This window comes from Eupeodes corollae, chromosome 1, assembly GCF_945859685.1.
Source record: "Eupeodes corollae chromosome 1, idEupCoro1.1, whole genome shotgun sequence".
Taxonomy (NCBI): domain Eukaryota; kingdom Metazoa; phylum Arthropoda; class Insecta; order Diptera; family Syrphidae; genus Eupeodes; species Eupeodes corollae.
In genome coordinates this window covers 140,107,963-140,131,884 of record NC_079147.1, presented here as the reverse complement: position 1 = coordinate 140,131,884, position 23,922 = coordinate 140,107,963, and the positions used below count along the sequence as shown (strand labels likewise).

At 35.9% G+C, this 23,922-nt stretch overlaps 1 protein-coding gene across 1 annotated transcript; it reads left to right on the top strand.

Moving 5' to 3' along the window:
* The first annotated feature begins 1,991 nt into the window (after positions 1–1,991).
* Positions 1,992–10,357, top strand: LOC129941555 (eukaryotic translation initiation factor 1A, X-chromosomal). Its single transcript, XM_056050230.1, has 3 exons — positions 1,992–2,118; positions 2,217–2,438; positions 9,665–10,357. Exons 2-3 carry the CDS (start codon positions 2,235–2,237, stop codon positions 9,905–9,907), a joined length of 447 nt encoding a protein of 148 aa, XP_055906205.1. The 5' UTR covers positions 1,992–2,118; positions 2,217–2,234; the 3' UTR covers positions 9,908–10,357.
* The last annotated feature ends 13,565 nt before the right edge of the window (positions 10,358–23,922 follow it).

The window sequence follows — 23,922 nt, the reverse complement described above, 5'->3', positions numbered from 1 at the left end:
TTCATTTTTGTGCCGTTGAAAGCGCTGTTGAAGTTTTAATATATTTCACATAACTTTTGTGGTAAAGGATTTCGTTACTGGTTATACACAATAGACCCAAAGATCCAAATGGACACATAACGATCCAAAATCGAAACTGAGGTGGCTCATTTGAAATTTTAGCAAGTCAAAAATAAAGATTCAATGCCAGGGCTGTGTGGGGAATCAACCAGCCAAGTAGTTATGCCCGAGTGCACAATTTAAATATAATCACTTTGTCATATTGGCTCTAGTCGTGTATATGAGGAAAATTTGGATCGTATCCTAATGGATGTGATCCGAATGCCACGGTCGAATATGGCCAGCTTTAAAGAGCCTTTAACAGTTACTGTGTCAATCTGTTTATTCTAAAGAACTAAAACCAATTCAGTTCACCTGTGTGTTTCATGAATAAATTGGAGAGATCTAATTAAACTCTGCTCGGAGTATACTTAAAATTCTCAGGCTCTGGCTCTAAGCTTAAAAATAAAAACGTCTAATAGAGAAAATGCATATTAAAGCAGTAGACCAAATCTATTTAAAATCTAGTTTTTTAATGGTGTAATTGTTGACAGTGGCTTATCCTAAATATATTATCCTGAAATGCGCTTGTAGAACAATTTTTTTAAGAAATGCATTCATTCAAACTCTTGGCGGAGTAAACTTAAAATTCTCAAGCTCTGCTTGAAAAGAGAAACGTCTAATAGAGAAAATGCATATTAAAACAGTAGACCAAATCTATTGAAAATCTTGTTTTTAAATGATGCTATTGTTGACAATGGCTTATCTTAAATACAAATGCGCTTGTAGAACAATTTTTTTTGCATTCATAGTTTGAGAAGTTGACTTATTGAGGCATTGAATAAGAACTTCTTAAACAATGATATACAGGACATGGACTGCTAGTAGATTCTTATTGCTATAGAATAAATAAAGAATAAAAAGTACGTTTTAATTCTCATTTTAAGACTATGAAAAAATACTCTATACCTAATTCTAATTATAGAGATCTTTTTTATTTTAAAGAAAATCCAAATGGATAGACAGTGTCAAACCGAGCCACCTCAGTTTACCCGCACTCGGTCGATTTTCGATCGGAGTTAGCACTGGGGTATTTCCTCTCACTTTCAGATTTTGACACATATATCTTTCTCCCTCTACTTTTCTGCATTATGAAAATGCAGATACATTTGAATTTACTTATAATCTTCACTTTTTGAAGACGTTTCCATATTTTATCTTCTCTTCGAAATGCAGATACGGGTGTATCCACCATAAGGAATATATGATGCAAGCTAGTAGAAAGTAAAAGCAAACACTCGTACTGATAACTTTATACTTGTAGTAAATATTGAATTCATCGAAGTAAAAACTACAAATTCATCGAAAACCACCAGTATATACAGTAAAATTATATTTGCGTGCTTTAAAATCAATCGTTATATTAACTTTTCAATCTTATTCTTTACATCCTGCTAGTCTTTGCTACTTGTAAACTTTTTCTAGTTAATAAGTAAAAATCAAATGGACTTTCTTCGAAATTAGACTCACAAATGCGAATAGTGTACTTTTTAACACACAAAATTATTTTTTTTATTTACTTGAAAAATTTCAGTAACTACTAGGAAGAAAAAAATTGTATGCATACCATTTTAATTATTTAAAATTTCATCCAAAATTAGTAAAAACTGTTTATTGAGTACGTACTAGTGTTTTAGTATTTACTTTGTTTTTATGCATATGACAACTATAAAGTACTATCACAATTCACCAGTAAAAGCATTTACTATCGTTTTTTTATATGGCCTATATCATATCTAATATATTAATGCCTTGCACATTTTCCTTGACACTCATCAAATAGTATGTAATCAGGATTAAGAAAAAAAGTATGTGTTCGACCTTATATATTATTACTCCACCCTGTATTAAATTGGCACTACACAAAGAAAAATATGGTTATCACTGGCAGAGTTTCAGCCATTTTCTTTTCTCTATCTCTCTCTTTGACCCACCAACTTAACTTTTCGATCACTTTCTATCCCTTTCACAGCGAACACTCGAATCGCGAAAGTCTTCACGAAAAGTTCCATAAATTTTGTAAGTAAATTTCTTTAAATATATTTAATAAAAAATTATTGCAATGAAAATTCAATAAAATACAATTACGTAGTAACTCAATAAATCCAAATTCACAGTTCTAAACCAAATATAAGATGCCGAAAAATAAGGGAAAAGGAGGTAAAAATCGTCGTCGTGGAAAGAATGAAAATGAATTCGAAAAACGTGAATTGATTTTCAAGGAAGACCAGCAGGAATATGCTCAAGTCACCAAAATGCTTGGAAATGGTCGACTCGAAGCGATGTGTTTTGATGGCGTCAAACGTCTATGTCACATTCGAGGAAAACTCCGAAAAAAGGTAAACTTAAATAATTTAATTATTTTTTGTCTTGTACATGCTGAAGTACGAATTGAACATGTAGATAATATGGAGTACTTAAAATAAAATATATTGCTATCTATCTACGTAGGGTTAAAAGACAATTATGAAAATACAAAGGTATTCAATAATAATTGAATAAAAAATCCCGATCCATACCATGCGCAGTATTTATAATTGTGAATAGGTACTTTGTTTCTTTGTTCATTTTATGTTTTTTTTTGTTAATTTATGATAAATATGACAAAGATTGTATAAAAATGATGGTCCAGTGATAGTTGTAGAGATTTGCTGCTCTTTTTTGCAAATTATTTATTTAGGTATATACTTTCAATTCAAATCTTAATTGAAATGAATTTAGCTTCTGTTTCTCATCAAAACAACGTTTCTTAAACGATAGGGACTTGCAGTTTATTTGGCGAAGACAAATGCCGTCTACGTAACCAAAAGTGAGCGCAAGGTGAAATACCCTATGTCATCATCGTAAACAAATTTACGAAAGAAAAGTACTTGGGCTTGACCGCGTACTGTAGTTTCCATTCGAAAGACCTTACAAAGAAGAATTTAACTGCATATTGATTCACTAGGTTGGCTTAAAATCATCAACCAATCCGAATGATGTAACATTAATTGAATGTTTTTTTTTTCGAAGAATAAAACATAATTTTTGTGTACTACTTAGGCCAAAAAATAGCAACATACCACCATTTTTAGTAATATTGAGTATAGTAATCTTATAACAAAAATATTAAGAAATATAATTTTTTGAATAGGTATATTAGTGGTGAGTATATTGTTAATCTATTCTATATTCATTTTTTTATTCACTTTACGCTTCACAAAAAGCTGCTCTTAAAAAGGCATCAAAGAATAAGTAATATTTCGTTTTAAAACCTTTATTTTTTAACACTGCATTCATTCCACCAACTTCTGACACTTCTTTATGAAATCGAATACAAAATTTTTTTGGACAATTATCCATAAATCCGCTTTTTTGGAAGGTTTCTGCTTATTAACGCAAAGGTTCTCAATACGATTTATATCTGGTGATTGAGAAGACCACTCCATACAATTTATTTCGTTGAAAGCAGGGGTACCAGCAAGTAAATTGATACAACCGAGTTTAGCCAATCGACTATTGGCAGCACATTTGTTTCGCCAGTTTCGGCAGCACACAAACTTCAAATTAACGTTTGAAACAAAAGTTTTCACTCGCAAAAATTAGTTGTCGTCGGGAATGATTTTTGTGCTCGAAAAATGGAAAAACAAAATAATATGTCAATAAATAAAAAAACAGACTGAGATATTGACCAATTTTATGAGTTCTCACGTTGATTAAGAGAGAGGAATTCTTAAAACTGCCAAAGGGAGGAAAAATATGAGTATCATCAACGCAGCCCAGTGTTCCCGGTAGTTTAAATTTCGTATAATGTAATAATACTCCTTGCTGTCTCCAAATTTAGAGCTATCAAATTTAATCCATTGCGGATAATACTTATTTTCCAGGAGACTCAACGTTCGGCGAAAGAACTTGGGAACTGTTGTCTGTGCCATACTTAGCAACACATTTGTTTCAACATTGGTTTAGTAACTCCTACTGGCTAGGAGATTTAATGTTGCACAAAGCTGTAGAACTGGTGGAATTGATGTTCTTTTTCTGTCTTCTGGAAGATCTAACGAGCTGAGTATCGTGTGAAAACATTCCTTGCTGACTCTAAACTATTATCTCTCAAATATCTTATTTTGATATTAGCACATTACACTTCTTCGCCTTCAATTTCAGTCTCCAAATCAAAGAAAAACATTCCCAAAAAAACTTAAAATTGAAACTAGAATGAAATAATTTCAAAGAAATTGTATAGTTCACAATGACTTTTTTAAGTAAAAGTCACAATGGAACTCGTCTCAAATTACGTGCTGTCAACAATAATTTGTTTCGAGTTAATCGACGATGGGCAGTTCTCGATTGTATCAAGTTACGTGCTGGCACCCCAGAGCTTTGTTTGTCGAAATAATCGGATAACTGATTGGGCTACCTTCCTGTTACGCTAGTGAACTAGACAATAAAGTCAATGTCCTCAACATTGATGTGAATACATCTTTAGAAATTGCTTGTCCACTAAACTTATACTCATAAGATGAAAGAGGAAACCACAATGGTTGGCCTCAGACATCGACACGCTCAGAAGAAAATGTCGGAAACTCTTTAACCGAGGCTAGCTTCTCACTGGGACTCTTACTAAGAATCCATAAGAAGTTATAGAAGGCACTAAGGAAATCTAAGCGATCTTCCTGGCGGTCATTCTATGGCACGATAGAAGAAACTTCCGAGGCTTTCAGGCTACGGAAAATTCAAGTAATAATTTTAAGTGAAGAATCGCTGAACTTCTACTGGATACTCACTTTTCTTGTAGCTATCTAACCACCGCACCTTGTAAAAATCATATTCGTTCAAGTTTCAATGTAATATATCTACAAAGTCTGATCTGATCTTCGAACCATTTAAATCTGCAGGACCAAATAGTATAGTACCAGCCGAACTACAAAAACCCTCGGAAAAAATTGTACCAATCCTTGAGTAAATTTTCAACACCTGTCTATATCTGGTCCATATTCCTTCGGCACTGGATACCTAACTCTTACTCTTGATATACTTAGCAAACAAATAGTTGCAAGCTCTGTTATTCGCCTCAAAGCTTCATCGCAGTGGGTTAACAACAACATTGGTGTCTTCGTAATTCTTAAGTATTTAGAATAAGCTCCACAACACAGACTACACAATCCCCCAACTGCACTTCGACAGAAACCTTCATATTTCTATACCTTCCAGATCTTTCTGGGAGGATAAGGCGTTGCTGGAGACTAGTCAATCCAAAGATGGATCAAAAACAAATGAAGGGGTTGGTGGAGTTGTGCACTCTGAACGACTGAAATTAAGTCCCTCATTCCGCCTTACCAATGATTGTCACAATAAAAGAAGTCTTGCCCTGGCTTAAAGAATACGTAATATCATAGACTAACTAATAATAAAGACAGGACACTTCATAGAAAGAAAAAGAAACCAGTTTTAGATTGCCTCCACCGAGATTGCCTCCACAGCATACATGTTTTGTTCGAAGAGCGATACTTTGTTTGTTGTTATGATTAAAAGTTGCAAGTTGCAATGAATGATCGAACCACACACAGGCAAAAATAAAAAGAACACAGCGCAGACGCAGATACGTACATATTCACTTTCACAGTTTGATGCGTAAACTTAACAACAACAAAAACACACGCAACGAGCTCTGTTTTCTGTATCTATTTCATTTCATTGTGCTATCACAGCGCAGACGCAGATTTAGATATATTCACAGAGTGATGTAGGTATCAACTTCACAAAAAAAACACAGACAGAGTTTTTTTTTCAGTTTTAATTTTTGTTGTCTTTTTTTCAAGATTGGGATATGCATTTTTATTAGTTTTATTATTCATTAGAAATTCGTTTTCAATTAATACAAAATAATTTATTAGAAAACGCATTTGGGAATTTTGAATTCCAATTGTAAGCTGTAAAGGTTCTCTTCAAAATAATAAAAAATGGGCACGACTGGTAAAGGAGAACTCGCATAAGATTTTTGGTTGAAATCAGTTAAGCCGTTGACGAGATATTTGAAAACCAAAAAATCGGTTCTATGACGGGTACCGTTATTATTGGTCCTAAAAAAATAAAAAAAACGACTGGGCATATTAGACAAACAACACTATATACAAAGTTTGAAGAAAATCCCTTCAGCCGTTTAGGCTGTACGGGTGGAGACTGACAGAATTGCGAGACCCACTTTTTTCAACTGGGGATACAATTATTTAATTAATTCAACATTTGTTTTTTTAATAATATTTTTTTTTACGTTTTTTCTATTTTTATTTTTTAAAGATTTTTCAGTTCTTTTTAATTGTGTTAGTGTTTGAGTTTTTGATGACTTAAAATTACTTAAACTATTGTTTTTTATCTAATAAATTGCTTGTAATATTTTTAGCTTCCGGTGTTGCTTCAGCTCCTTTTTAGACGTTGTAGGCTTTGAACTCCCCCAAACACAAACATTTTTAAGCATAATAAGAATTATATAATCTAGAATTACAATGTGGTGAGAACTGCAAACTTTTTCGCTGGAAAACCAAAAAGAAAACTTTGGAATCCTATTAGTTTCTAGAATACACTTTTCTGTAATTGTAGATTTAATTTTTTTTTAAATGTGGAGTGCTGCTGACATAAGATATCTTATAAGCATATCAGGCCAAACAGTTGGCAAAAAATGAAAGTAAAGTACGCTACACAGATTTTCAACCACACTGTAAGTGCTTCCATAAAGACGGCCTTTAAAATTAAAGTATTTAGCTCAGAAGTAGCTCCGTATGCCTTATCTTCATCAACAATTTGTTTGACTGCCTAAATTATAAAAGCCCTTTTAACAAAAATATTTATAGGAGTGGTTTAAAAGAAAACAACATCGTTCGAAAATTCTTAGAAGAAAGTATTAATTATTTGGAAGCTTTGACATTTGAAGGTCAAAATAAGACCTATTGGGTAACAGGCTTTTTGCAAACTATAAGAGCGGTTTTACAACTGTCAAGTGAATTGTTAGAAGACCATCCAGACAAAAAATATTTTTAACTTATAAAATCAATCAAGATCCAATTGAAAATTGCTTTTCATTGGTAAGAAGTCGGGGTGGATTTGATCCAAATCCATCTGTTTTCAATTTTAACAATATTATTGCGAAAATAATGTCACATAAGTTTTCATCCCTGAGCACTTATGCATCAAATTGCGAATAAGACACGGAGGAATTTTTGTCAGAAGATATATTTTCCCAATCAAATCCTGGTAGTATAGTTATCAAAATAATAGAGAAAATCCAAATTTACCTGGAGAAGTCATAGAAGAAGGTGAAGATGAAGATGTTGACCTTCCAGAATTTAATATTAGAGGAGAATATTTTAATAGAGGACCTTTCTCTAAGGTATTTCATCGGGGAAGCAATTTTGACGATGACTTAGAAAATATCTTGTAAATTATGCGAAACTGATATGAAAAGATGTGGGAAATCTATTAAAATGAAAAAGTCTTCTGAAACATTTTTTTCACAAAAATTTCTCAAAAACATCAGATTTCGGTTGCATAATTGATCCAACTGATCTTTTCTTTGAAATCTGTAAGGTTCATGTAAAAGTTTTTAAAAAAGTCATCAGCAGCACTCCACATACAAAAAAAAATTAAATCCACAATTACAGAAAAGTGTATTCTAGAAACTAATAGGATTCCAAAGTTTTCTTTTTGGTTTTCCATAGCGAAAACGTTTGCAGTTCTCACCACATTGTATATCTAGATTATATAATTCTTATTATGCTTAAAAATGTTTGTGTTTGGGGGAGTTCAAAGCCTACAACGTCCAAAAAGGAGTTGAAGCAACACCGGAAGGAAGCTAAAAATATTTAAAAAAAAAGTTAAAACAAATAAAAAGGCATATCGCAATCTTGGAAAAAAGACACAACAAAAATTAAAACTGTGTTTTTTTTTTTTGTGAAGTTTATACCTACATCACTCTGTGAATATGTCTATATCTGCGTCTGCGCTGTGATAGCACAATGAAATAGATGCAGAAAACAGAGCTCGTTGCGTGTGTTTTTGTTGTTGTTAAGTTTACGCATCAAACTGTGAAAGTGAATATGTACGTATCTGCGTCTGCGCTGTGTTCTTTTTATTTTGGCCTGTGTGTGGTTCGATCATTCATTGCAACTTGCAACTTTTAATCATAACAACAAACAAAGTATCGCTCTTCGAACAAAACATGTATGCTGTGGAGGCAATCTCGGTGGAGGCAATCTAAAATTGGTTTCTTTTTCTTTCTATGAAGTGTCCTGTCTTTATTATTAGTTAGTCTATGGTAATATCAACATCTCATGTCCGTATTTTCTCAGATAATTAGGCCGCTATCAAATCTCTGGACTCTCCACAAAATCTATTACGGTCATAACTGTCGAACATCTCTAATGGAGATGGCACAACGATTTAATATTCACTTTTGCTGGGTGCTAGGCCATAGAGACTTTCCAGGAAATTGTAAGGCAGATAAACTTGCTAGAAATGTTACAGTACAATCCATTCGCCAACCAATCCCTATATGTAAACTATAGCTAATGCAACACGCTATGAAGAAAGCAAACATCAGGTGGAATAACATCACTGGGATGCACCACTAGATTTAAAGAGCTCAAGGTGCTTGCTGTCTCTAAGCAGATCGCATATAAGCTCGATAATCGGTTTCATAACCGGACACTGTCTAATAGGAAAGCACGCTACGCGGATAGGCGTATTCTCAAATGACTTGCAGAAGGATGAGGAGGAGAAGGGAACAGTTCTTCACATCCTGTGTACATGCTCAAAAACGCAAGAATTATCTAAGAGAATACTTCTATAACGATCTCAATCATATTAACAGAATTTTGAACTCGAAGTCTGCTCGCAACATAGCAAAAAATCGATAAGACCGCGAAAAACTTTTTTTTTCAGGTATTGTCAGGGCTAATTTCTTCACCATAGGTACACTTTACGACTTAAAGCTAATTGAATGTTCTTCATTTTGAATCCAAATTCATATCTGTATACCTAAAACTTCCTTTTTTTTTTGTTAAAATAAGACTTTTCTGAAAATGTACCCCCCGCCTAACAAGGGTATAGACCCAAGTCAAACAAGTAAAGGTTTCATTGCATACATCGATATTTTGACCCTCGTGTTGCTATGTGCAACTTACCTAAAAAATGTAAAAGAAGAAAAGTTTTTTTCAATAATATTTTTGTAAATATTTCTTAACTCGTTTTAACACCAACTTTTGTAAAGATCTTTAAGCTCTAGGTAAGATATTGCTATAATTCTGTGAATATGTATAGCTCTCTTATCAGCATTGACAAATATTTGATTATCAAATACGTGACAGATAACCAGCACAAACTGCAGAAAACATATCTGATTCTTAAAAGTTGGTCCTGTTTTGCCAAGAAAAAAACGACATTGTTACAAAAAAATATCGATTATTTTACCGTAGGGTAAAAAAATATATTAAGAAACATATTTCTTCCTAAGTAATTATGTACCAAACCAAATTAATAAGCTCACGTTTTACACAATACTAAAACGTTAAAAATTTTATTTTTATCTTCATAGGTATGGATTAATCAAGGTGATATAATTCTTGTTGGTCTCCGTGACTATCAAGACTCAAAGGCCGATGTCATATTGAAGTACACACCAGATGAAGCCAGAAATTTGAAAACATACGGTGAATTCCCAGAATCCGTGCGTATCAATGACACAGTCACATTCGTCGAAGACGGTCTCGATGAAGATATTGAGTTTGGTGATGAAATAAGTTCAGAAGATGATGCTGATTCAGTTGATAACATCTAGAGAACAAAATTTAACTTTAAGTCAACAAAATTATGAAAAAAATCTTACAAAAAAAAATCTTTTCTTTTCTTATATCTATTATATATTTTAAACATACAAAAAAAATAGAAACTTTATTTAATTAAATATTCCCATGTTCATTTTGGACCCGATTGTGTAGAGAATAACACTAAGCCACAAATCTATAAAAAAAATCAAAAAAAAAATTATAAAATGTTTTATTTTTATTTTTCTCGGAAATATGCGCTGTGAATTGCTTTGAAAAAAACTACATTAACTTGTTTATTTTATTATTTTTGTTTTGCTATTGTTTTCTTTAAATTTTTGTTATACATTCTTTGTCTAAGAATTTAACGATAGTAAATTCAAATTAAATAATTTATTCAAACTCAATTTAAAAAAAAAGGAAAAATAAAACAAAAAAAAATTGTAAAATCCGAGAAAACCAAATTTGTTGTTTTATTAACTTTCCATAGAAAGTTATTGTGATCGGCCCAATCGACATTTCTCTTCGTTTGAAGGTCCCTAGAATGTAAATAAAAGGTTTTAAAAGAGATGCCTATGAGTGCGTGTGTAAATCCGTACAAGTGCGGGATACCTTTTTTCGTCCGCCATATCTCAAGAACCAGCAGAGATATCGTCTTCAAATACATTTTCTTTTACAGATATTTAGCCCTAACACGAGTTTTGCCCGAGTATCATTCACTCGAAACAAATTCGCTTTTTCATTTCCCTTATAAATATAAATAATATTCTAATATTCTATCTTTTGCAAGTGGCCTTCTCTATAGCACGTGGGAAATATGACATTACTTACTTACTTAAGGTGGCGCTACAGTCCTGTGTGAACTAGGGCCTCACCCAACAAACTTCTCCATCTAGCTCGGTCCCTAGCTAGATGTCTCCAGTTTCGCGCTCCAAGTTGGGTGAGGTCACCTTTCACTTGTGCGCGCCACCTGATCCGCGGTCTTCCTCTACTGCGCTGTCCTGTGGGTGCGGATTCGAAGACTTTCCGGGCCGGATCATTGGTTTCCATGCGCTCTACGTGACCCAGCCATCTTAGTCGTTGGACTTTTACTCTTCTTGCTAAGTCTACGTCGCTGTAAAGCCCGTACAGTTCGTCGTTCCATCTTCTCCTCCACTCCCCTTCGATGCATACGGGACCGTAGATCACACGAAGAACTTTTCTCTCGAAGCGACCCAAGGTGCTTTCATCCGCTTTTGTCATGGTCCATGCTTCTGCACCGTATAGCAGGACGGGGATGATAAGGGTCTTATATAGCAACACTTTGGTCCCTCGAGAGAGGGCATTACTACTCAATTGCTTTCTTAGTGCAAAGAAACAGCGGTTAGCAAGAGTTATTCTGCGTTTGATCTCAGCGCTGGTGTTGTTTTCTGCGTTTACAGCGGAGCCTAGGTAGACGAAGTCCTTGACTACCTCAAAGGTACGTCTGTCGATTGTGACGTTTTGACCAAAACGTCGGTGTTGTATGTCCTTTCTAGACGACAGAATGTACTTTGTTTTGCCCTCATTAACCGTTAAACCCATTTTTGCCGCCTCTGCCTCAATACTCACAAAAGCCCCATTGACATCACGCTGAGTTCTTCCGATTATGTCAATGTCATCAGCATATGCCAGTAATTGGACAGACTTTTGAAAGATAGTGCCTCTAGTGTTGACGTGTGAGCTCTGCACTATTCTTTCAAGCACGATGTTAAAAAAATCGCATGACAGCGCATCACCTTGTCTAAAACCTTTTTTGACATCAAAAGGTTCTGTTAAGTTGTTTCCAACCTTTATGGAGCAGCGTGAATTCTCCATGGTCATCCTGCACAAACGGACGAGTTTGGCAGGGATGCCAAAACTAGACATGGCTCTATACAGCTCGTCCCTGTAGATGCTGTCATATGCGGCCTTGAAATCGATGAAAAGATGGTGGGTGTCGATTTGGTGCTCTTGAGTTTTTTCCAGGATCTGCCGTAATGTGAATATTTGATCAACTGTGGACTTTCCTGGTCTAAAACCACACTGATAAGGACCTATCAGTTTGTTGACGATGGGCTTTAGACGTTCACATATTACGGCAGAAAAGATTTTATAGGCGATGTTAAGTAGACTTATTCCTCTATAGTTGGTGCAGTTTAGAGGGTCTTCTTTTTTCAGGATTGGGCAAACAATACTGAGGTTCCATTCATCGGGCATGCTCTCTTCCGACCATATTTTACAGATAAGTTGGTGCATGCTCCTAACCAGCTTATCCCCAGCTGCTTTAAAGAGCTCGGCATTCAAGCCATCTGCTCCAGCGGCTTTATTAGACTTCAACTTAGATATGGCAATCTTTACTTCGTCTAAGTCGGGAGGACGGGATTGTTGGCTTTCGTCGTCTATATCGAATGGGTCATCCTGCCTGACAGCGGGATTCAGTTCTTCGTCGCCGTTATACAGTCTGCAGAAGTGGTTACTCCATATCCTCAGCATTGACTGCGGTTCCACTATGATGTTTCCACTTTCGTCTTTGCAGCCTTCGGTTCTAGGTTTATGTACCTGTGAATTTCGTTTCACCTGTTTATAAAACTTTCGAACCTCATTCCTGCTTTTATACCTCTCAACATCTTCGACCGCACGCTTCTCATGCCCTCTCTTTTTCCTTCTGAAAAGTCGGCGTTCCTCTCGCCTCTTCTGCTCATAGAGCTCAGGAGCAGCTCTCGTCCTTTTATGCAGCGCCGCTTTGCGTGCCTGTTGTTTGGCTGCATTTGCCTGCCGACATTCCTCATTAAACCAGGGGTTCCCAGCACATCAGAGGCGGATTCTCTGATTGCATCTTGGCAATGTTGCCACTGGTTTTCGATACATTGTGTTGGCGGCAGAGAACTTCGAGAGAGGTTACTTGTCACTCGGTCGGAAAAGGATTTGGCGATCTCTGGCGATTGTAGCCGTTCGACGTTGTATCTTCTCCCAGCACCTCCCTGTTTTGCCTTGGGTCTGGAAATCCGAAGTGCTACCCTGGCTACAACGAGGTAGTGGTCCGAGTCGATGTTAGCTCCTCGGAAAGTTCGTACATCCATAATGCTGGAAGCGTGTCTGGCGTCGATCGCAATATGGTCAATCTGGTTGACGGTAGATTGATCTGGAGAAGTCCAAGTTCCTTTGTGGATGTTGAGGTGTGGAAAACGCGTACTGGCTACCATGACGTTTCGCCCCGCAGCAAAATCTATGAGCTCGAAGAACATATCTTTGGTGTTGTCGTCTTTCTCTTCTGTGGGGGCGTGCGCGCATATCAGGCTAATGTTGCCGAATTTAGCCTTGATGCGTATGGTCATGAGGCGCTCATTGATGCACCTATAGCTCAAGACTTCTTGCCTAAGTCTGGCTCCAATGACGAATCCGCATCCAAATAAGCGCTGTTGGTTTTCGTGGTAGCAGTCACCATAGTAAATATCGCAGTTTTTCATCCTCTTTTTTCCCGGCCCATCCCATCGTATTTCCTGGATGGCGGTGATATCTGCTTTATATCGTTCTAGGGCCTCCGCTAATTCTTCGGCCGCACGTGGTCTGTTAAGGGACCTAACATTCCACGTGCATATCCGAAGTTCGTTGTCCTTTATTCGTTTGCGTTGGTTGTCAACAGTAAATCCGTCCGTATCCGAGGCTTGTTGGTGCTTCGCAACTTTGAAAGCTTTTACGTGGCCAGGAAGTCACCACAACGCACAACCCCCAACCTGGAGGGCCAGATCCTAAGTATAACTCCAAGGATGGGGAGCCGGATAAAACCGCTCCTTACAGGCCTGGACTCCGAATAAGTCGAAGAAGCCCTATAATGTGTTCACTAAGTAGTTCAACCTTACTGGAACTGTAGACGCCACCGTTGATTCCATCTCGGGAATTCCTCCGCTGCCGTCTGGATAAGGAGAGGTGCCTAAGTGGAAACACCTCTCCCCACCTCTCTCGTTTGCTGCCCCCAACAACTTTCCACTGGGGTTGGAACCCAATCTCCAGTTGAGGTACTAGGCACCCGATGTTCACCACGTGGAGGTGAGAGTAGGAGTTGATAGACAGAGGTTGGTTTTAAGAAAAAACCTGTGGACGCTTGTGTCCTCTTGAATGCACATGTCTACCATTTGAACATCGAAATATGACATTACCTTGTTTGTAATGTTAATGTTTTGTGTTCTAGACAAGTTCGTGTACCTACAAAAATACCGTCGCTATGCAGGCAAAATGCACTAAGTCAAAAAAAGTAGTTTTGAGTAAATCGATTTTTAAGATTATTTCTCTTGTGAAAATTCAATAATAACTGTTATTTGTAAAATAATCCCATTAAACACAAACTCAACATTTTGACATTTATTTCTAAAAATTTATTTCCTTTTTGAAAAACTAATATGATAATTATGTGAACGCAAATGAAAAAAGTCGTGACTTAGTGCCTTTTAGTGATTTCCAATTATTTGTTTGTAATCAATAGTTTTCTGACATATTATAAAGTTAAAGGAAACAACATGATTTTAGTCCAAAAGTAAAGACAAGAGCTTTATTATAGGTTAATAAGTAATTTTACAATACAAAACAATTAAAAACTAAGTAATGAAAGAAGGTTTTAAATATTTGAAGGTTTTAAAAAGTTGGAATTTAAAATAATAAATTATTCAATATAACTTTCATCTAATGCATCTGGATCTGGCAGTTAATCTTTTATGTTACATGGTGACGGTAATGATGAAAACCAAGAATGAAAAATTTCAGGAATGACGCCTTTATTACACATTTCGATGAGGTCTTTTTTCTTAGCTGAGCTTATTTTAAATGGTTCGGTGTATAGTTTTGGCCATTCTTTAACCGGCATATATTTAAGAACAGGGTTTCTTCCTCTACGACAGCTCTTAGAAACGTTCAAGCTTCGAAAATTTTCGCCAAATTCATATTTGAATTGAAGTATTCCCGGTTTATTTTTTTCGTAACGAAACCATTTAATTTTATGCCAGTTAACTTTTTGGCCGTCAACGTCAATTGTCTTATTTTTTATAGGATTTTCGGCTAATAACTTTAAGTTGTACAAATTTTCAAATTTCATTTCAATAGCTTCGTAAGGTTTTTTTTTGGATCTCGAACCCTTGCAGCTTTGAATATATTTAGCCAGTCATTGATGCAATAAATTGACTTGAACTTTTTTTGTTTTTCTATGGCACTATGCGTAGAATCAACTTCCATATAAGAATGACCACTTTCTAAAAATTTTTGGTCAACAATTTGCAAATTAGATGTTTGCACTAAATTTAAAAACAGTGCAACAATATTTACATTCCTGGCAAATATGTGCCTGGCCGGCACAAGTATCCGAAAATATTGAAAGCTCCTTTACGTGTTCAGGTAATTGCTCAATGTATTTCAGAACATAAGACCCGGCTTCGCAGCTCCCACCTTTGCCATATACCTCTGACCAAGCGTAACAAAAAGCATTATTTGGCAAACCCGATTCATAAACTGTAAAATTATGAAGTATAAGTTTCCTCTTATAGTATGTTAAAGAAACATCAGTTGATGGTATTTGAAGCACACTTTGCATATCAATCGAAATTGATCTAAAGCTCTCATCCACATTTGACCTTTCTTTGTCAGTTTGTTTTTCATCAAATGCCTCTTTTTTGCGATGTAAATGGCTTTCATACTCGACTTGCATATCGAGCTTTGCAGCTGTAGATGAAATTTTATATTATTTTATTGCATAAAAGACATTGATCTTTTTTGGGTACGAAAAAAGATAAATTATAATCGTTGCAAAATGTTCTCCTATATGTGGTTTCGGATATGGTACTTTGAGGATGCTGTTTTTTGAATAAATAGTACATTTTTCTTATTGAAAGCTGACTGTCTAAATATTTTCGTTGACTATTTTTCCGGCAGTAATGGCTTTCCATCGACGGAAAACTTTCGATATGTTTTTTAACATTGTCAATTATCTCTTGGCTTGTTTAATTGATTGGAGGTTTTTTGCCTCTTTTATCTTCTGCAGAAAATTGACCACCAAACTCGTCCCTTCCTAAGAATGCAATAATTACACATCGATTAGAGATGTTTAATGTACTCAAGAAAAATTGTTGGCATACTCTTGTTTTGATATCATTGTGAATAAAAAAATACTTTTTGGCAGTTTGTCGCGGAATTGCACTTTCGTTTCTTAGTCGCCTGTATTTTGGCGCAAGGCATTCAACATTCTGAAGAATACAATTTTTTTGTTCCACAAAACTCAAAGCCCAATATAATTTACATAGTTTTAGTCAAGAGTCCTCATTAATATTCGAGCAGTTGAATGTGCATTTATGGGCCGGATTCTGTTTGGGAGCTTTTTTTAGTTTTAAATTACCTTTATTATCCTTGTATGGCAAACACTTAGGCCTCATTTTTTTGTTGACATTTTTTTTCCAATTTTGTGGACAAGCTTTTCTCCATCTGTTCCTTTTTGTATAAGTTTCTTCTTCCGCTGTGTCTTGATTGGTATGTAATGCTTGATCTTCTATGTTGGCATTTGATCCGACCTCATCTTCGCAATTATAACTTGGATCCAAGATGCAGTCTTCGATTTCTTCTGTTGCTTCTGTCACGACTTCATCAACATTGAAAAATTCTTCTTCACCTATGACTATTCAAAACCAATATTTGTATGCCTTATTAATAAATTCAATCATTTAGCCAAATTTAATTTCTTGCTCGAGGGTTTCATCTAGAACCAAATAATTTTGAATTTCTTGTTGCGAAGGACATTTTTTTCCAACTATTTTAAAGTAAAACACCAGTTTTGAATGGAACTATGATTACCTTACAAAAATAGACAACAACTTACCAAAAGTATTTGTATTCTTTTTAGCCAATTGGAGTATTGCCCAAGAACGAGAGTTCTTATTAATTTTTTAAAATTAATTAAGGCTCACACAGAATTTAGTTGATTTTTACTCACTGAGAAACTTACAATTTGTATTGATTTATTTGCATTCGACCGCTTTTTTCTTACATATACCTCCTGGCATACTTCTTAAGTAATTTTTTTCAAATTTAAAAATGTTGTAATGCTTTTTTCCTGTAAACTAGTAGTGATATCATTTTTCTTGTGTTACAGGCAAATAGCACTAAGTCAACTTATTGCGTTGTGCCAATATAAAAGTTGTTTTTTCTGACTTCGTGCAAAAAGATACCTCAAATAATTCAAAAAGTACGTCAAATATTTCAACGTGTGTTATTTCACTATATTGATCATCATTCTTAACTGTTTTGCATTTAAATCTAAAAATCCTAAAAATATGGCTTAGTGCGTTTTGGCTGCATACCAACGATACATTCATACTGATCTAAAAAAATACATTCATTCTAATGCTTGCTAACTCTTATCAATCAGATTTCATTATTGTGATGGCATTAGCATAACTCGTGCTATGATTAATATTCTTACTTCGAGTACCTACTGAAGAATTTCAAGTTTGTCATATGAATGCACAAAGCCTTTTGATAAGTTAAGGGGCATTTCAAAGTATGACGCAATTTGGGTAAGCGAAACATGGTACACATGCAAAGATAAAAATACACGATATTGGCAGATTTTTCACAAAATATGTTAACCAAATTTCTATCCACCATGTAAAAATCCAATTTTATCTGTTAAGAAAGGCATATAGGTAGAGATGGCCGTCATAAGCATCCCTTGTCGCGAGACTCAATTAGAGCTGAGAAGCTTCGTTTTGGTAACTTGTTGGACCTATGTAATAAAAAATAAAAAGATGATATTTTGAAGTATTGAAGATGCCAAATTGGCGATCCTAAAGCCATATCGACGCGTTCAGGAAGGGAATCAGTTCTTTTTATCTCGAAAAGTTTATCAAGACCCCTTTCATGTTGGTCTCTCTCGGCAGTGAGTAAAGTGAGGGATGCTTTACTGCATGCTCTCCTATCGGCCCTGGCTCGACGGTTTTTGTTATACGTAGGCGTAGGCCATATCTTCCTGGATATGGTACAACCCGTTAGACTGTCTCAACTCATCAGCTCGTTCATTAACATAAATGCCTCTATAACGTGGACCCCAATTAAGAGTGACACGGGATTAATGTTGAGGCTGGGTAGTTCATCCCTACATTGTTGGACCAGTATAGATAATGTTGTAGCCGAATTGATACCCTTAACAACCGCCTGGCTGTCAGTGCAACAGTGTTTCTATTTGGTTTCAATTTGATTTGAATATTTTGCCAACTTTTTTAATTGCTAGTAATTTTAGATAAAATTCATGTTTTCACTACCTTATTTGTTTTAAACAAAGTAGTCTTTAAGCATAATAATAAAAGACTAGATTACCTATTTTGTACAAAAGAAAAAATAAATTTAAAAAATTATACAACTTTTGAGTCACGATTTAATCTAAAACAGGCACTCCTATTTTTTTGAACACAACTGTAGATCCTCGTTCATTCGAAAGTTCATAAGAATGTTGGCACTACTAGAACTATTCGATTCTCGTTGGTTCGAAAGTAGTCAAATAGATGCATTGTACCAATTTTTCGAATTCGAGCAATTTCATTGTAGAATCAAGTTACATAGTAGGGCCCAAGGAAAAAGACACATGAAAATAGTTTTATTTTATTTTGGGTTATAAACTTCGTTTTTTTATTAAAATTCACGTTAACAATTAGAAAAAAATATTAAATACAATACATGTGATCATTTTAATATTTTCTTTTTTTTTCAAAAAACAAAGACTTGTGATAAAATTGTAGTAACAGAATTTCACTCTTAATATTTTGACCACGATATATATATGTACATATTTAAAAGTATTGTTTTCCTTTTAGGATGCTTCAATTTCAAGCGGCATAATCTAACTACAATGAATAAATAAAAAATAACATAAAATAAAATGTTACTTTCAAAAGCTATGTATTTGTTGTTTTCCTAAGTTTAAAGGTAAAGTTCAAAGTTTATTTTAGAAAAGATAGTTTGCATGTTTTTTCATTTATATTACGAGCATTAAAGTTAAATTTGTATGAAAGGGTTAACCTGATCAAAGATACTTTAGGTATATAGGTATTTTAGGGGGTGTGCATAATGTAAGATGGATTTTTAAGGTTTATCTAACTACTTAGTAGGAATATTTAAATGTTGTTTGATATGTTGAAAGAAATATTTGTATGGATTGTAATCGTGTTATTTTAAAATAAAAGAGGCTAGGATACGACCCACACTGATAACTTCCCTTTCCGTCTATCGGTTTGTCTTGCTTAAAACTTTAACAAAATATTCATAACAATATTTTGTGTGAGATAAATAATTTGAAGTCAATATCGAAAACCATTTCTTATAAGTTTTTGTAGGTTTTCGTGTTTTGTTAAAAAAAAATGTTAGTTGATTTTTTCTAAAAATTAATTGGAAATTAACCAAAAAATTTAACATATGAAGAAATAGTTTGATTTCAAAATTAATTTTTGTTGACGAAATTTTTAGCCGAAAAACAATTTCTACCAATTTCAGTAGCATTTGTTGAAAGTTTTTATTTCTTATGTAAGCAGATTAAAATCATTTTGAAGTCAATACTATTATCAGGAGATATGGAGAATCGAATATCACTTTTTACCATTTTTTGCGTATAACTTTTTGTAGACCTTATTTTTAATTTAAAAAAACTGACATTCGGATTTGTATAAAAATGTTACTGAATGTCGAACACAATATATTCTTTAAGATGAAATTAGTATGAAGCCAATATCTTTAATTTTGAAAAGATATTTGAGTCGAAAATCATTTTTTGCAAAGTAATGAAATGAAAACTGTCAATTTGATTTTTCTTAAAATTTGACTAGATGTCAAAAACGTCAATCTTCGTTGTATAACATTACTTTGGAGATACTATAATTTTTGGTTCGTTAAAAATTCGAGCTGACAATTATTTTTATAAAATAACCCGTTAATTGATTTTTTTTTAATTATATTAGTTTGGTATTATGTCGCAGTATGTATAAAATATAAAGTTGAATCCAAGTCGCTAGTGTTACTGGTTCGTGAGATATCTAGGGTTACCCAAAATGTTCCATTTTTTTAGAGACGCCTTTTGTAGCCGCCCACTCTTATTATCTCTATACCAACATTTGTTCTCTAAAGTACTGGAGAGCTCTAGATAACGCTACTTCGGTGGACCTAGGCTCAATGTAAGGAAAATCCCTATGTGCACCTCCTCGCGGTAGCGGGTAACGCTAACGCACAAAGGGACCGAACAACTGCCGGAATAAGCAGCCAACCCAGCTTTGCTGGACGGGGCACTGACTTGTCCCTGGGTTGAAGAAAATCTCCCTTAAGCCGGAGGAACTGCAGTTTGCGGTCAACTACATGGAAGTCTGGTGGCGAATAAGCTTTTTAAGAAGGTCAACGGTAGCAGCAAGTAGTGACTGTATTCCAGAGTGGGCGGCTGCAAAAGTCGTCTGTTTTCCCATAGTGTGCGGCCTCAATCGGTTATGTGCTCGACCATACAAAGGGCGGGTGTGCCTGTCGAATCTGAGCTTATGTATGTTATTAATCTTACCTCGAAAAATACCATGGTGGAAGGGTATATGCTGTTACATGAAATATGACAATAACTGGAAACGAGTCCTTAAGGGGTAACCTTTTTATGGAGAATCCTTCTACAGCTTCAGCTGCAGTAAACCGCACATTAAATTTGGGGGTGCGGCAACATTCATGCAACAGCGTCAATCAAGACGCCATAATAATAAATGAATAGTCAACAATTAGTAGAAGTCTTTCAAGAAATACAATGGATACTTTTGGCTATGGTATACGTACAAAAATCGGAGCTTGGAACGTTCGATCCTAGTACGGCTAGAGCGCGAGATGCTTCGTCTTAAGATCAGTATCCTGGGCATTAGTGAAACAAAGTGGAGAGGAGGAGCTGAATACAGATCTGACACTGGACAAACGAGAATGCTGTATTCCGGAGAGGTTGAAAGAGAGGGTGGCCAAAAGCTGCATGGTGTTGGAATTATGTTGAACGAAGTAGCTAGGTGCAGTCTTATTTCCTGGGCGCCAATATCTGAAAGAATAATGACTGCAAGGTTCCGCTCAAAAATTCGCAACATCACAATCGTTCAGTGTTATGCCCCCACAAATGAAACGGCCGAAGAAGACAAAACAGCGTTCTACACTCATCTTAACTCGTCATGGGAGACCTTAACGCTCAAGTCGGTTCAGAAAATTACGGTCTGGAACGAGTATTGTGACATGCTTGTCGACTTTTGTAACGCAAATCGTCTTGTAATTGGTGGGACTGTATTTAAACATAAGACGTGCAACAAAGTTACATGGGTGCATCCAGATGGTCATACTGAAAATCAAATTGATCACTTCATGATTCAACAGCGATGGAGGAAGTCTATGTGTGATGTCCGAAATATAAGAAATGCCGATTTGGGAAGCGACCACCATTTGGTTGACTTATGACAACCAATTAAAAACGGCGGCTGTATTAAGACAATCGCAGAAATCCAAAATTCAATACGATAGCTTTAAGTGATCCCAACATAAGTCGTAGCTATATCAACACCCTTAACTGAAGAGCTTCGTCATTAAATGTGAGATTTGACTCGGATGTTGACGAGATGTTGGTTGAAATTAAAAGTGTTTTTATGGGACTGGATCCGAGACTGTACCTAGGCGTACGAGAGTCTTGGACATCCCAAGACACCTGGGAAAAAATCGAGCTTCGTAAATCGTTAAAGCTGCAAATAAACGCCGAGAAAGACGCTCAACGAAAGGCTGAATTGCGAAACGAATATCGGATTGCACACAAGGGTGAGGATAGATGGACTCGATGATAATGGTGAAAACGCTGCAAGAAGAGGAGATATAGAGTGCTGAAGTGCCCCAACTTAACGAGATGCGCAGATCCTGCAGGGGTATTGACATCGAACTCCCTTCAGTAGCGGAAATTGAAACAGCGGTTAATCTCTTCAAAAACAACAAATCAGCCGGGCTTGACGGAGTACCAGCTGAATTCCTGAAAGCTGATCCCGCCACAGCAGCTAGTATCTTGCACCCGCTTATACAAACTGTCGGTCGGTCGTGCGTTAACCATATCAACACCTTACGCATTGTTCTTGAGCAGTCTGCACAATTTCAAACACCGCTAAACCTCATGTTTTTAAATTTTGAGAAGGCCTTTGACCGAGTTAACTGGGAATGTATATGGAGATCACTTCTTGGGAGAAGAATTCCGCCAAATTGTTGCATAATGGGCAGCCATTCAACTCTTTCGAAGTGCGTCAGTGTGTGAGACAAGGGGATGTTTTATCGCCAATTCTTTTTCTGCTGGCGATAGATGATGTTCTGACGGCGAGCGTCGGTACAACTGAGAGGCAAGGTATTCAATGAAGAACGTTTGAAACGCTTAGCCATTTGGACTATGCCGACGATATATCTCTCCTGGAAAATAAGATCAGTGGGCTGAACGAGATGTGTCAAACTTTACGGGTGAAAGGAGAATCGTGCGGTCTTAAAATAAATAGCAAAAAGACAAAAATAATGCTAACAGGCTTCCCAACACAACATCGTGTTATTCTGCATGACACGCCTGTTGAAGAGGTCGAACAATTTAATTACCTCGGAAGTATTGTATCAGCAAATGGTGGTACGGATCTGGACGTAAAAAGCAGAATAAATAAAGCTCGCGTTGTCTTTGGTGCTCTGTCCCAAATTTGGAAATCCAGTCAAGTCTCCTTACGCACTAAACTGAGATTGTTCGAATCCAATGTGAAATCTGTGCTATTATATGCTTGTGAAACATGGAAAGTCTCGGCCACCATTTCGAGAAAATCGCAGGTTTTTGTGAACCGCTGTCTACGTCCTTAAAATTTGCTAGCCACAAACAATATCTAACCAAGAATTATGGTGTAGGACAGGTCAGAGGCGCTTCTACAAAGACATCAGAAAGCGCAAATGGCAATGGGTCACACACTGAGGAAACAAAACGATTTTGCGAGGCAGTCCTTTGAATGGAATCCTCAAGGGTCACGGGTTTGAAGACCAAGAACAACATGGAAGCCTACAGATCTATCGGAAGCTAACCCACAGAGAAAGACCTGGCCACAGTTAAGGTATCTAGCAGCAGATCGAGAAGGATGGAGACGTTTTGTTGACGCCCTATGCCCCGTACGGGGTTAGATGACCTGATGATGACGACCAACATTTATTTCAAGTAGATATCTTCACTGGTTCTTAAGAAATGGACGACGAAAAAGGATCCCGAACGTACAAACGTGAGTACACACGCACGCACAAGACTCTAGGGACCTTAAAACGTGCGTCAAGAACTTTCAAAATTTGTACAACTCAAGACTCTGTTGAGTTGCTGGTCACAATGGTCTTCCAAGAATGAAAAAGCTTATGAATTTGCAAGAATATATTCAACAAAATTGACGTATTTAGACCAAATGTTCAGACCCCACGCTGTACTACAAAACAGGTAATCGAGAGTAAAATTCATGACACAGCTAAAAAGAAATGGAACTCATTTGTAACACAGGTAACAACCAGAACATTATGGCCAAACATAAACAAAAAATGAACGAAACAATCATCCTCTCCCTTCTCGTGAGTTTTACCACGAGGCACAACCTATTGATTTACCACAAGAAGAAAATGAAACTTAGTATAGACGACTACTGCAGAGGTTGTAGTAATGAGGATGTACATGTATCCAAACGACTAACAGGCAGGAAGTCACTCCCTTAACCAAACGTCAATGGTCTATATAGAATGGTTGTGAGGCTAAAGTACCCAATAAATATGTCGACTGACATCTACAAACAATACCCAAAGGCTCTGTCATGGGACTGTTATCATAGGTTTTCACAATGGATCTGCATTGATTTAAAAGTGTGTCGGTAAATAGACCAACCGTCAGCCCATTAACTTAACTCAACTTGAAGCACATCAAAAATTAACACTAATTTTTTGTTTCGAGGTCTATATTATTATTACCTAAATAATGTAT